This window comes from Girardinichthys multiradiatus, chromosome 1 (assembly GCF_021462225.1).
Source record: "Girardinichthys multiradiatus isolate DD_20200921_A chromosome 1, DD_fGirMul_XY1, whole genome shotgun sequence".
Classification (NCBI taxonomy): domain Eukaryota; kingdom Metazoa; phylum Chordata; class Actinopteri; order Cyprinodontiformes; family Goodeidae; genus Girardinichthys; species Girardinichthys multiradiatus.
Window position 1 is genome coordinate 39513964 of NC_061794.1, and position 15163 is coordinate 39529126.

General features: G+C 38.6%; 1 protein-coding gene across 1 annotated transcript; it reads left to right on the top strand.

Annotated features, from left to right (window-relative positions):
- Window positions 1-2076: 2076 nt before the first annotated feature.
- Window positions 2077-12119, top strand: ormdl2 (ORMDL sphingolipid biosynthesis regulator 2). The gene is made up of 4 exons (XM_047369942.1): window positions 2077-2277; window positions 4773-4946; window positions 7635-7786; window positions 11582-12119. Exons 2-4 carry the CDS (start codon window positions 4773-4775, stop codon window positions 11715-11717), a joined length of 462 nt encoding a protein of 153 aa, XP_047225898.1. The 5' UTR covers window positions 2077-2277; the 3' UTR covers window positions 11718-12119.
- The last annotated feature ends 3044 nt before the right edge of the window (window positions 12120-15163 follow it).

A 15163-nucleotide genomic window follows, 5' to 3' on the forward strand; every position in this document is an offset into this window, starting at 1 on the left:
AATCAAGAATGCTATTAACAAAAAGTGCAAAATGATTAGTCCTCATAGTACAAATGGTTTATATTTGTAAAAAAGCAAGAATATATGACTAAATAATTGAAAATCCAGACTTTATTTTGCAGTGCATTTGATATATATATCTGTATAAATGGAAATCAACTGGTTCTGTTTTTCTTTGAAATTGCCTTGACATTCAGTTTGTTGTAGAAATTGTTGCTATAATCATAACCTGCATTAAAAAAGAAATTTAAAAAAGAAATTTAAAAATACAGCAAGCCTAAGTATCTCTAGAGGTCCTGGAAACGTAAACAAGTGATCATTACAGTTCCTACATTACATCATCTGCTCTCTTACGACACTTCCTTGTTTAAGTTGCTTGTTTTTTTACGTGATACTGGGAAACAATTTCCTCACTGTGCCGGTAACTGTATGTTTTCTTCTTTTTTTCAAGTGAATTCTTCCTTCACAGAGAGCGAGACATTGCATGTTCCTTTATTATGACTTAAACGTCTTTGTTGTCTTTGTTTTATTTTGAGGAATAAATTTCCCACATTGTTTTTTTTCTGCTCAAATTAATGCAACTGACCTCTGTTGAACGTAGCTCAACATTTATGGAGATTGATGATTATAAAAGACCCCTATTGTTTATTATATTTCTGCATTTCAGAAAAAAGGGAAAGAAATCTGCTGTTGTATGATGTAATGTAATCGGTAGTATTTTGGCAGCATGTTTTCTGATTACTGGAAACGTTTTTGTTTATTGTACATTATGCTGATTTTTTTCTCTTAATTAGAACAGCAGTTTGAGGGGTTTCTGACAGCAAAAACACAACAATTATTCCAGGCTTTAACAGCTTACATTCACAGCTGAAATCTTCAAACTTTAATTTCTTTATGATCATTTGTACAGTGTTTTACATGAGGGAGCATCTCTCCTCTAAGGCTGTAATGAATGGTTGCACTGCTGAATGCTGGCTAATCATGACGAAGCCTGGTTTTGATTTATATTCACATCTGCACGTTTATTTTAAATTGCAAATAAATGGGATCAATAAAGTATTTTTGAATTGAATTGAATAAAAACTTGTTTTTGTTTTTGCTACTGTCTTCAAACTATGCACTAGTGCAGGTCTCATTGATATCTTGGTGACCAACCCCTTCCACTCTTGCAATCATTCTTCTGTCAAAAATCACCTGCGACATTCATCTTCATCCACTAAACACTGCCTGGGCCGTCTTCTTCTCCTCTGCCAGCACCTCTGTGTCTTTCACACTAGGGACTTAAACAATGTCTATTTTCCTCACAGGTTCACTGGATTGCCTGCTTTTCTTTCATTGTCTTGCTTTGTGTTTATTCCACTTCATTCCAAAGCATACATTCACCCCTCCAGGCTTTGTTACACCCACCCCGTAATACTCTTATTATAGATAACTTTTGTTTCTTCTTACCAAATATCAGGTCTGTTATGTTAATGAAGGTAAAATTTAAAACCATTTATCTCCTGCCCTGCAGCTGGGAGAATCTGTTGACAGGACAACTATTAGCTGTGCCCTCTTCAAATCTGGCATTTATGAAATAGTTGCAATATAAGGGATCTGATAGGGACATTTGCCAAATGACTTGGAGGTGTTTTGTTTTACAAGTATGAACCCCACACCTTTAGATTTGTTTTATTTGTGAATCTAGAACATTAAATCCAACTGGAATACAACCAAGTTGGTGGTTGTAATGTGACAAAATGTGGAAAGCCCTAAGGATGTAAATTCTGCAATGAGAAAGGTTTATTGTGACATTGTTGCATTTCGATTTAACCTTTGTATTATTCAGCAATTTTTCATTTAACCACCATGTGCTGCAGAAGTATTTCCCAATTAAATGCAACTTTTATAAACTAGTTTACTTACACAATTAACCATTTTTTTTTCACTTGTGTTTATAGATGAAATATGACCACAAAAAGCCTTGAAACCTCCAACCTAATGGAGCTGGAGTGAGTGAAGACCCTGAAAGCAGCACCGCACACAAACCTCCTTGTGTCTCGTTGGGAATTTACTGTGACGTAAAACAATTCCTTGTTTCCGTTGGGAAATGTTTACATCATCTATAATATTTAATTTCTGCACCGTTTGTTTCTCCCCCTCGCCTGCGGACTTGTTTACCCGGCGCTTATCTCAGCACTTCTCACCGCTGCAGCCAGAGGATCCAACCTGAACACGAGGAGGGCGGGGTTAATAGAAGAAAGAAAGAAATTTCCTGACGACCTACAACACAGGAAGGTAACGTTAGCTTCGGCTAAATGTAATGTTTTAAACCTCTAGAGGCAGAGTGGATCACATTATAATAACGTGCATTGTAGCAGTCGCAGTAACCCTGCTCAGTGTGAATGTAAAGGTTTCCACATCTGGTTATGCTTAACACAAGTTTGAGGGAACAGCTGGAAAACCTGTAGATGTTAGCTTGCGAATGCTGACTTAATTTATATAGCATTACCTAAAGGTCCAACGTTAAAGAGTAAAGCTATCATGTGAATTTTTAAAGATGATAATTTAGAATAGTTGAACGGGTTCATTTACTGTGGTGGGTAGCTGACTGGTTAGTGGATGAAAGCTGCTGCTAAAAGCTGCGGCTAAGAATGTTAGCTTTAGTTGTTTGGAGGGGCGTGTTTTTATTACGGAGAATAGCTTAACCGGGCGGTGTCGTATCCGTAAAACTGCTGTCAAGAAAACCCCCCCAAACTAACGGACTAAATTAATTCCTCGATTTATTAACATCTTTATCATAGATTCCATTGAGAACTTAAAAACGTTAAAAAATTTATTTTGGAAATTCACATGAAAAAGCTAAACTCATCACATAGATTCATTACGCATAGAGTGATATATTTCAGTTGACTTAGATAATTATGGCTTTCAGGTAATGGAAACCCAGTATATTCAATATTACATAAAATCTACAAAAAATTATTTTAATACAGAAATATCAGCCTCCTCAAAGTATGTCCATGTATTGTACAGTATATTGGGTCATCGTCAATTCAATTCAAAGATACTTTATTGATCCCAGAGGGGAAATTAGAATTCCAGTACAACCCATCCAGACACACAATGACACAAGACAAGGGGGACGGGTCACCGAGGCTTTGCTGCCCACTCACAGGCGCTGTCCTTGCTAGATGAGAAAAGAGGCCACATTACTTAAGTAGAGGGGAAAAAATCATATTTCACACTTTATCCTTAGCAGGATACAGTTTGAGATTGCGAAAAACCTCAGCACAAAGAAGCAACACGTTGACAAAACAACATCATGCAGGGAACGGTGAAGGTGGTGTTTATCTTGAGCATGTGTGTGTGTGCAAGTGAGTGTGTGCAAAGTAAGTCCATGAAGCACTGTCACAGAGGCCATTGTCCTTGATGGTACGTTGGAATGTTCATCAACCGGCCACAAAGTTCTGAGCAGGTCCACAGATGTCCTCAGGGAAGGGAGGGGGGCAGAGGGAGCAGAGCGTCATGTTTACATAACTTCCAGGAGAAGTAGAAGATAACCAGCCATCAAGGCCATGCAGGGGAGCCAGATTCAGAAAAACATCAATTATTTGGGTTAGGCTGACTCTTAATTTTCCGTCAGCCTTGAGAGTCTCGCTGGTGCTTCTCAAAGGCGAATCCAAACAGCCAAATTCCTGGTCTTTCTGCCAGATCTGAGCGAACAACTTTTTCCAAGATTTATCCCATTTCACCCCTGAGTCCAGGAACCGCAACCTGCCTGCGATCCTGTGTAAGGATCATATCCAGTCTGTCATTCAGCTCACGTAACATCTCAGTCTGAGTGTTGATCATCCTGAAGATCCCATGATGCCAGGCAGCCTTACAATGGCCAGAACAGCTGCTGATATTTTCCTAATTTCTCGATATGCCAGGTCACCGCCAACTCCAAAAAGTAGAAATCCTGATATCAAACATCCAATTATATACACATCTTCAACATCCTCAACTGACATTTTCGACAAACGCACAATCCTCCACTTCTGCCAGGAGTCCATTGTGTATCCGGAGAAAAACGTCCCGTTTGGACAAGAGGGTTCCGCTTCACTGTCTTCTCGTCGAGAAAATTTGATCAATTGCATTGAGAGACCAGCTGACCAAACCCATAACTCAGAATTTTGGAAGATATGCAAAAAGAGGCTCCAAAAAGAAGACAAGACACAGAGCTGAAGCAGGGCAGATATGGGAGAGTGCGGGAGACAGAGAAAAGGTCATTTTTGCATGGAGTTACTGGATCAGTGTAGCGTGGCTTGCCAGCTTGCTTTAAAAGTGGCCTTCAGCTTGTTTGCTTCGTTTGGGTCTGGTGTCTCTCATCTTCCTCTCGGCAAAACTCCGTACATTCTCCATGAGGTTTAGCTGGCCAAAATAAATGAACTTTTTCATGATATTTCAGTTTATTGAGATACACCTGTCCTAACCAAACAATAAAGTAAAGAAGTAGCCTACTCATTAATTAATATTGTTATTGTTGTATTAGTTATGGTGGATTTAATCTGAATGTATTGAATTGAATGGATTTATGTGTCTTTATGACGCTCAAATGATCTTCGAGGGAAGGTGATCCAGGGGGGAGTTCTGGTGTCTGCTGAGGTTGTCTAGCCAGCTAATTAGAATGCACATCCTACTAGGTGGACACCCTGGGCCGGATCTAGATTGATACAAAAACATAGAGTCTAACTGTTCTTCTAAAATCTACAGAGCACCATGACCTTTTTCATTTCCTTCCCTTCTAGATGAATGTTGGCGTAGCTCACAGTGAGGTGAACCCCAACACGCGGGTGATGAACAGCAGGGGAATATGGCTCACCTATCTTCTACTGACTGTGGTGCTGCACATTGTTCTGCTCAGCATTCCTTTCCTATCTGTGCCGCTCGTCTGGACCCTCACTAATGTCATCCACAACCTGGTCAGTGTGAAAGCTACTAAAACCTGGACACAGACAAAAAATGACAGAGTTAGGATTTGTTTCGTGTCCCAGATTTTTCACAGGTGACATGATCTGTTGATAGGTTGTCTGAATCTGAGACAGAAGAGCATTGTTCCAGCATTGTTGCAGTTGTTGTAGCCCTACCTCCCTGTGTTCAGCTTCTGTTACAATATGCTGACCTTATACTAAACTTGTTCACATTTTGTCATGCTGCAAATTTTTATGTGTTTTATTTGGATTTAGTGGAATAAATCGAATTGTTTTCATTATTTTTTTACAAATAAAATCTGAAAGGTGTGGTATTCATTTTATTCAGCCCGATTGAGTCGATACTTTGAGGAAACACCTTACGTTGCAATTACAGCTGTGAGTCTAGTGTGTTGGGATGGTGTATTTAAGGTTTAGCACAGTGTAGGTTTCCCACCATACTAGTGTTTTACATGTAGGAAAAAGGTTCGGTTTTGGTCTTATCTAACGTGAGGACCTTCTTCTTTATGTTTGCTGTGTCTCCTACATTGCTTGTGGCAAAGTGCAAACTGGACCTCCTTCAGCTTTCTTTCAACGACTTCCTTGCTACTTTTTCAAAGAGGCCCACCTGAGCTGTGGATCTCGGCAGCTCCTTTTGAGTGTCTCTTGGTGGCTTCTCCGATTAATTCTCTCTTTGCCCAGCCTGTCAGTGTAGGTGGATGGCCTTGTCCTGGTAGGATTGCAGTTGTGTGATGCGGTTTTCGTTTTCAGATGATGGTCGGAGCAGAGCTTTGTGAGATATTAGAAGGTTGTGATATTGTCTCAAACCCTAAAGTTGCTTCCCTGACCTCTCTGCTGTGTTCCTCGGTTTTCATGATGGCGTTTGTTCTCTAATTTTCTCTAACAAACCTCTGAAGCCTTCACAGAACAGCTGCAGTTATACTGAGATTAAATGAAATACAGGTGGACTCTAGTTTCTAATTAGGACTGTTGGACTTTATGTATGAGTGACTGAATACAATTTTATGCTAAACCTTTCAGATTTGTATTTGTCAAGATATTGAAAGTTGTGTTTCATTTTCCCTCCATACAGACGCTGAACTTCTAAGTTGTTACATATGATAAAATATGAAATTGACACTTTCTTTTATTTTTTTTTATGTCTTCATAATATAGTATATATTTTACGTTAGTCTTGTCTGATTTGTTTACATTTGTATTTTCTCGGTTTCTTTTGGTTTTTCCAGCCCGCATTTAGTTTAGGTGCTTCCCTGTTGCTTTTGTTATTTGACATACATTCAGACCATCCGCCAGCACAGGGTGATGCACCGGCAACCTTCTCACAACTCCAAACACAGACAAACAAATGAATAACCCCAGATGACTTGGACTATAATTCCTGGAATGTTTTATTAGAGATTGGTTTTTCAAAGAGATGTTTCGTTCTTTTCACAAAGGAGCATCTTTCCTGTCAAAATGAAAACATTTTAATTTAGTTTTTTTTTAAAAGAAAGTTGTTTTTACTTTGAGCAAATCTTGTGGATTTAAGAATTCAAGTCTTTCCCTTTTATGTACATTTAATATACAAAAAAGTATCTTATTTTATCTATAGTTTTTTTTCCAAAAAATATGTAACTATTTATTTATATTTCTACTATATAAACTGCATTTTAACAACACAATTGTATCCAGCCTATGACATATAATCATATATCTATCATTAAGTGGGTTACATAGCGCTGACACCAGTCTCACTACATAACCCATAATGCACCCTGCTCTAGTTAAGGTTACTGTGTGTAGGAGAGTAATTTTAACGACACTGTCAATGCTGCTCAAATGCTGGACAGGCTTGGTGGTACAAACCTGTTGGAGCAACTGTTCTCTGTGATGAAAATGAGCAACACAGCTGAGTTTCCTCGGCTCGGAGCTCCACACCAACCGTTAATTTACCTTTTTGTTGCCAAAATCGATGCTCCTCAGACTAAAGGGCATAAATGCAGAGGAAACGTTTTCCCTAGAAGAAGACAGTTTTTATTTTCAGGTCTTATCAGCTGTTTTCATATATTTTCCTTTTTGTTTAAATGTATTTTTGAAGTTAAATGGCCCATTAAAACAGGACAATTTTACTTGTATTAATAAACATTATTCCTGTTTTGCCCAAGGCACGTGAAAATCTATTCAGTTTACTTATACAGCACCAATTGACAACAAATGTTTACAACAAAAAGGTACATTTTATCTAAACATACAGACAGATTCCAAGTCAATTAAATGCGTTTCAATTTGATCCTAGTTATCTAACAGTTTAGTCAGGTTCTGTTTATTATTTATTAAAAGCCAGCAGATTGTATCAAGTCAGTGACTTGCAGCGTTCCCTCCTCCTGGATGATCATGGAGCCACAGTGGCCAGTCGCTTGCATCGTGTCCTTGACTTTATTTCAAATTTTGGCCGCCTCTGTGACTCAGTTCGGCTCCCCTGTTGTAGAGAAACTTACAATAGCAGAAATATGGTGCAGGTTAATAACATTGAAATTCCAGTTATTGTTCCCAGTTAATTAAATGAAATCAGCTTTTTGAACCAAACCCTCTTCTCAGTGATTCAGTAGTCAGACTGACCTTCTGTGGAGCTTCATTTTAAAAGAAAACTGTGCTTCTGACGTTTAATTGATGGTTGCTTGGCTGTGATCCTTTCTGCAGGCAATGTACCTGTTTCTACACACAGTGAAGGGTACACCCTTCGAAACTCCAGACCAAGGCAAAGCTCGTCTGCTCACACACTGGGAGCAGATGGACTATGGGGTCCAGTTCACTTCTTCACGCAAGTTCCTCACCATTTCACCAATTGTCCTGTGAGTATCCCTTGCTGACAACATGCAAATGTTTTCAGTTGTGCCACGCATGGTTTCATTTTCATTACGATAACAGAGTCACACCTGTTGGTAAATATATCAATTGTTTCCTTGAATTAGATGTATTCCAGCAAAGGACAGCAGGTGTGCTAACTGATGGAAATGTTCAGAATAAATTAATCTTGGTAAAGTTCTTCAATGCTGGGAACAATTTTGGGGAAAACCAAGAGCCCGCTTAAACAAAGATATCACTCTCCACAGTTATGGTACTCTTGGTAAAACTGTGTAAAAAAAAAAAAGCCTTATGCCTGGTTCACAGGGCAGGATTTTTATGGCGAATTTTGACCCGATCTTTCCCTTCTGATATGCACCGGTCATTAGGATGGTTCTTAAGATAATCATCTGAAATATTCCCGTTGTGTGTGGCGTGCTTTGCTTGCTGTGTGGCTGGACACCACACACTGTAAAACCGAACCTGTTATACCTACGGTTTTTTTATCCTCATGTGTGAGGTCTCTCAGGTTTTGTAAATCCTGCCATGTGAACCAGGCATTAGAATAAATTAAGCTTTTATTACAGAAGCATATTTAATGATGCTTTGTTTGCTATCTCTTGGTTTTATCATACACTGATTATTAAGCGGTGGATGTGTGAGAAACAGTTTGGTTTTTTACGGGATCCCTAAGAAAGTTAATTCATCAAAAAATCAAAAACCTTTAATTTCACTGGGTTAAAAAAAATCCTTGTAATTTGTTTGTTTTTTACAACATTCCCAGTGGCATGATTACTGGCACCACTGCTGTTAATACTTTATACAACGCCTTTTAGTTATCAGGCTAACACTCAGCTGTGTCCAGGGTTGGAGCATACAGAGAGAGGAATCTTTGACCATCCCTCTAGGTCGTCCAGAGTCCTGTGTCCTCTCTTCCTTTCAGCTCACCCCACAGGGCTTCTTTGGGGATTTTGTCTTGATGGACATGGAGGACGGTTGATTTTGTGTCTGTTGAACCATTTCTGTGTTGGATCTTTATCTCGGTACAAGACCCAATCATGACCTGTTTCAGATTACTGACAGCATCCACTAGATCTTTATTTAAAATCTCCTGATATTTCTAATATTTGACGATGCCATGCTCTCTAACAGGGTTCCTAAGGCCTTTAGAAGAGGAATAGTCCCAGAGCATTACAGATCCTCCACCATGCTTAACAGTAGGCATGAGGTGCATGTTAACCCTTAATTTCATGCCAAACCCACCTGGAGTGTTTGTTTTTAACCTTAAGCGCCATATTCAGATCACAGTTTCACAATAAACGTGTTTGAGACGCTAAAAGGAAAACTTTCATACAAAAGTCCCTTATTTACATTACCATCAGAACCCTCAATTAAGTTGGTGAAGAAAACTGGTCTTTGACTTGCATTTTAATCTTATTTTGTAAAAGTGTACCGTTTTAGTAAACCGTAGTCCAAGTGTAGAGTGTTGATTTTTCTGTCACAACCTAATCAGCCGACCTGTAGACTATACCATGTAACAGTGTTCATACCCTTGAATGTTTCACATTTTGTCACATTACAACCACAAACATGACACACCCGACACAAAGGGATGCTTAACTGTGAAGGGGAAAAGATATCTATACAATTATTGTTAATTAAACTCTTGAGTCTGTCAGTTATTTGTATTCAACTACCCTTGGCTTGCAGTGTCAGCTTTGACTGCGAGAACAACTGCAGGTCTGGTGGAGTATGTCTCTACAATCTCTGAACACTTGGAGGACTGGAGTTGGCCACCACTGATCTAAACCTTTCAATTCTTGCTCTCGTCGTATCTGTATGGTTGTTGTCCTGCTGGAGAAAAATAAAGGGGTAGGGCCTGTTTTTGAATGACTCACCAGGTTGAACTAACCTTTTTCCCCCCTTTAACCTCAATTGGGGGGACAGTGTATTTTTGTGAGGAAGAGGCAGCTGATAACAGATCATGCACACCTTTGGTTGGAGCTATTTTAAGAGAAAAAAACCTTACATGAGGAGTTGGGGGACATGAGCAATGAACCAAGCACAAAAACATTTAAGTCTCATCATCCTACAATCTGGGGAAAATTGGATCTACATATCTTGTTTCCTGCTCGCTAAGGGTAACAAATGAACCCTGTCCGATGGCTTTATAACCTGTCATGAACTGAACATCATGAAGGCGCTGGATTTTATTTAGAAAATCAGAGTAAAGGGGTCTAACTACAAATGCACCCCACACTTTTAAATTTGGGGAGCTTACTCAGCCACAAGTGTGCCGAGTTACCTGCTCTACGCAGACTATATCACACACTCATCTGTCAGATGGGCAGAAAACAGGATGTGAATACTGCTAGTATCTCTGTAACATCACTATCACATTCAACCAGCTTACCGTATTGTAAGTCTGAAACAAGCTTCTTTTTCTTGTTTAAAATTTGTGCGGCACTAGTGGCCTTTATTTCACAGTATATAAACAGGAGATGGACAGAGAGAAGAGAGGAAGACATGCAACAAAGGTCCCAGGGTCATGGACTCGTAGTTTCTGTATATAGTGAGCACACTCCACGTCTACACACGTCAGGTTGATGTTTAAATTGATTGTTTCCCGTCCAAGCTGGCTGTTTGATTTAGAATAAAATGAAGTTTTCAGTTAATTGTAATACCATACGTTGCCATGCAAATGTATTCATACTTTAACTAATTGAACATCTCCGTATGTTCTTTAGGTTAGAACCACAAACTTCATCCCTACTGTGATTATATGTGATAGACCAACAGAGAGTAGCAACTAAATTGTAAAGTGAAAGGAAAATTAAACATTTCAACTCTGATTAAGCAGAACCTTAATCACAGAAGCAGCTAAGAAGCCCATATTTACTCTAGAGGAGCTGCAGAGATCCATTGCTTCGGTGGGAGAATCTATCAGCAGGACAACTAGTAGTTGTGCTCCTGGCCTTTATAGAGGAGTGGTAAAAAGAAAACCATAAAATGTCTCGTAAGCAAATTGCCACAAGCCTTGTACAGGCTAGGGGGCAAAGTAAACATGTGGAAAAGGTGCTCTGCATAGATGGGACCAAAACTATCCTTGCCCTGCATGTAAAACACCATTTGCTGTGGAAAACTAACACTACGCATCACCCTGTACACGCCTCCCAACAGAGAAAAAAGATGGTAGCGTCATGCCGTGGGGACATTTCTCTGCAAAGAGTGACGGAAAATGTGGGCAGAGCTGAGGAAAAAAAACAGGAAGAAAACCTCTTAGAGGCTGCAAAACACTTGAGACTGGGATAGACGTTCATCTTCCATCATGACAACCTTAAACAAACCGCCATATGTGTCAGAATGGCCTAGCCAAAGTCCAGTCCTGAATCCATTTTATAATTTGTGGCAAGACTAGAAATTTGCTGATTAATGGGGGAAAAAATAAAACACTCTAGACGTGGAAAGCCGTTAGAGACATATTCCAAAGGTCTTGCTGCTGCAATTGCAGCAAAAGGTTGTTTCATAAGATTTCAGGAGGGTGGGGGGCTAAAAACAAATACAGGCCACACTTTTCAGATGTTTCTTTTATACGACTATGGCTAATTTTCCTTCCACTTCACAAAGATGCATTATGTTGTGTTGGTCTATGGCACAAAAAGCCAATAAAATACACTGACTTGAGTGGGCATAACATGACAAAATGTGGAGAAGTTCAAGGGGTATAAATATTGTTGCAAGCCGTTGTACATAAGCTCATTGGAGTTAAAACCGTTTATTTCTGATGTTTGTTCTCTTTGCAGATACATTCTCGCCAGTTTCTACACAAAATACGATGCAACACATTTTTTCATCAACACGTGCTCCCTGCTGACAGTCCTCATCCCAAAGCTGCCTCAACTTCATGGAGTACGGATATTTGGCATCAACAAATACTGATGCATCCTAAAACTGGGACTTTATCCACCAAAAATGGACTTCTGGTTCGTTGCTCCTGCTGAACTGTTTTCTGAGTAAAAGTTTGAGGAGAAGGGAGACAAACCTGCGAGGAGTCCTCTGCAGGTCACAGCCAGGAAAAAAAACTGAATGCACTGTTTCATTAAAGTAAATGTGTTCTGATACTAAAATAAGATCCACTGCTTGTGTTTTTTGAAGGTTTAAACTGCACTGGTTTTATTTTGTGATATTTGTTCACCATTTTAGAATTGTTTTGCACTGGCTGCAAATATGTAAAATTGAGTTTATTACCATAACTATAAACCAATCCGTTTTTTTTCTACTCAAATCCAGCCTGCATTTACATGCCTACAATAAATATTTTACCATGATATACAGAAGAAAGTAATCTGCATATTATTTCAGAACAAACCTGCTAGTTTAAAGACATGGCTGCTTATCTTGCAGAGTCCACCTGGTCCAGTTAAAAAACTGCTGAATCCTTGTGTCTAGATGTTTAAGGAATCCATTTGCCCCACGTAGGCCAGTTTTTGAGCCGTGGGGAAGTCCAGACGCTTTACATGAGGGGGCTGTCACAGGGTTCTCTATATCCAAGGGGTTCCCCCCCTTCTGCATTCGATGGAGGTGTGTTTTGCATTGGAGTGAGGGTTTCCCTGTTTATCATGCGTGTTTCGGGGAAGTAGTTCAATGGAAATACAGCACAGCATGAATGTTGACTATGTCAACCGGAGCCTGGGAAATACATGCAAATACAGTCGCTGTATCAGCTGTTTTAAACCTGTTGAGTAATTGTGTGTAATCATTTGCAGTGGTATTATTGGGTTGTTCCCTGCCTTCAATCGCCGCCTGGACTCACACACACACACACACACACACAAAGAACGTATAGAAACCTGAGCTGGTATTCCCTCTGCAGCTGGCTGTAAATGTCAGTGTCCTGAAGATGTCAGATATGACCCACAGAAACTAGAGTGGGAGACTGAAAGAGAAAGGATAGATGTGAGGTTTTCCTTTTCAAACATAAACAGAGCTGCTCAATGACAGATAACACTATGTGGTCGAATAATCTGCTTTTTATTCCTGGCTCAGTTTCTGCTTTAAATGTATTAACAGCCTAGATTTAGCACTAGATTTAACAGGCTTCAGTGCTCAGTGACAGTCATCGGTTGAAAGTTTTGAAGCACAGAATTACATGGGAAGGCAAACAATGTTTCAGATAAAGCACAGATATGAAAAAGGTCAGACATTTCTGCTGAATCATCTTCAATCTTTTTGCAGATTATTGCGCGCAACGTTTTAAAAGATTACTGGAAAACCATGAAAAGCCTAAATAAATACTTAAGAAATTAACACTCAGTCCTACTCATTACTCTCAATAACCGAGAACATTTAATACAGACATCAACACTGGCGTGAATTTTGTTTGAGGCTTTGATGCGTTTCGAATAGTTCATTTCATTCTGAGAGTAATGGCAACGTACAACATATCCATGGATCAATGGGAATAAAAGCAAAGAGTTGGATTACACATACAGACTGGCTCAAGGACACTGCTGGAACATTTTTTAATCAGAGTATAATATCAAATCAGTTAAACGTCTGGAATATTGATCTGGTCAGTTCAGTAGTAGAGGGGGGTGTTAAAGAAATTAACAACAGGTGCACTTGAGGAGCAACAAAGAGCCAATCCCTAAATCAGGAATGGTTTTGCAGGTGGAAGCCAGACATGTTTTCTCTCCTCGTTGTTTGGACTGACCAGGGTCGGTGCCACTACCGGTAGCATGAAAAGAATTTGGAGAATTTTGAATAGTGTTGTAAGACCTAGGTATCAGCATGCTAATTGTCCTGAAAACGTCTTCTTTAAGGGAGATACAACCTTGACTGATAAACAAAAGGTGTAAATGACTTTAATTCTGTTTTTGTAAATATAGGACCAGATCTGGCTACTTCTATCAAGACAATCGTAAAAGAGGTGGAAATGTGCAGGGTGGTAGTAAAATACTAGTCAATGTTTCTTGTTGATATAAGTGAAAACTAAAACATCTGTTGATGGTGATGGGATTGATTATAAAATATATATATATATGTATATACATATATATATATTGTCTGTATTGTTAAACCATTTACTTACATCTGTAATTTGTCCAGAGTGGCATATTTCTGGAAAAAATTAAATTATCAAAGGTAATTCCAATATTTAAAAATGGTGATAGAGTTTTGACAGCTTTCCCAGTTCCCAAGTGCTTGAAAAATGGTTTGTCCAGAAATTAGTTTTATTGAAAGCAATAAATTGCTGAGTGAAAGCCAGTATGGTTTTAGACGCCTTGCATTACTAGAATTAACTGAAGAAATTACAGCAGCAATAGAAAGGAAAAATGTACAGTGGAGATGTTTATTGATTTAAGGAAAGCATCTGACACCATTGACCACACTCCAAACTGCAGGATTATGGGATAAGAGGGACAGTTATTTGACTAACAGGACACCATTTGTACAGTTAGACAATGAAAAGTCAGATCTTCTAAAAATTAAATGTGGAGTTCCACAAGGTTTCGTGTTGGGACCAAAGCTTTTTATTTTGTATATTAACATTTGTGAAGTGTCAAAAATATTACAAATTATTCTGTTTGTAGATGATACCAATATATTTTGTTCTGGAAATGATTTAACTATCATATTATAATAGATCATAGAACATATGGTTTTTAAATTTCTAAACTTAAGTGGTTTATGGACAATACATTATTGATAAATTGGAATAAAACAATTTATAATTTAAGGGTAAGAGAAAAATAGGAGATTCTATTATAATGTCCACAGATGATATTCAAGTTGAAAGAGTATAAGAAGTTAAAGTTTTAGGGGTTGTTTTGGATCATAAACTGAATTGGAAATATATAAAAATATACAAAACAAAAACTAAAGTGTTTGACTTCTACATAAAGTAAAAACGTTTTACAGTTATGAATGCTCCAGATATTATATTATTCACAAAAAATTAAGAGTCTATGAATATATTTAACCACTCAACCTTAGGCAACAAAATAATAGAAAACATGTATTTAAATTGCATAATCATTCTGCCCTGGATTTAAATCAATTATTAGAAACTCTCCAACTGTAGTGTGAGACTTGTGCCCATGAGCAACGTATGTAAACGTGAGCATAAAGCCGTTTGACCCAGACTGTGATGAGTGTAGTTGTAAAGAGGAAATGCTGCAGATTTGGGTTCTTCCTCTTTGGTTCTACTGGTTTGTGGTCATGCTACCAATACTAATACCTTGTTTAAGTGAACAAAGGTTTCAGCTGACTTAAGCTTTTTCATTACATCGATTCTCTTCAAGCATTCATGAGTAATAATCGCTGGATTGTGAAACATTATGCTGGGCATTTTTAGATACTTTATAAACAGATGTGTGAATTCA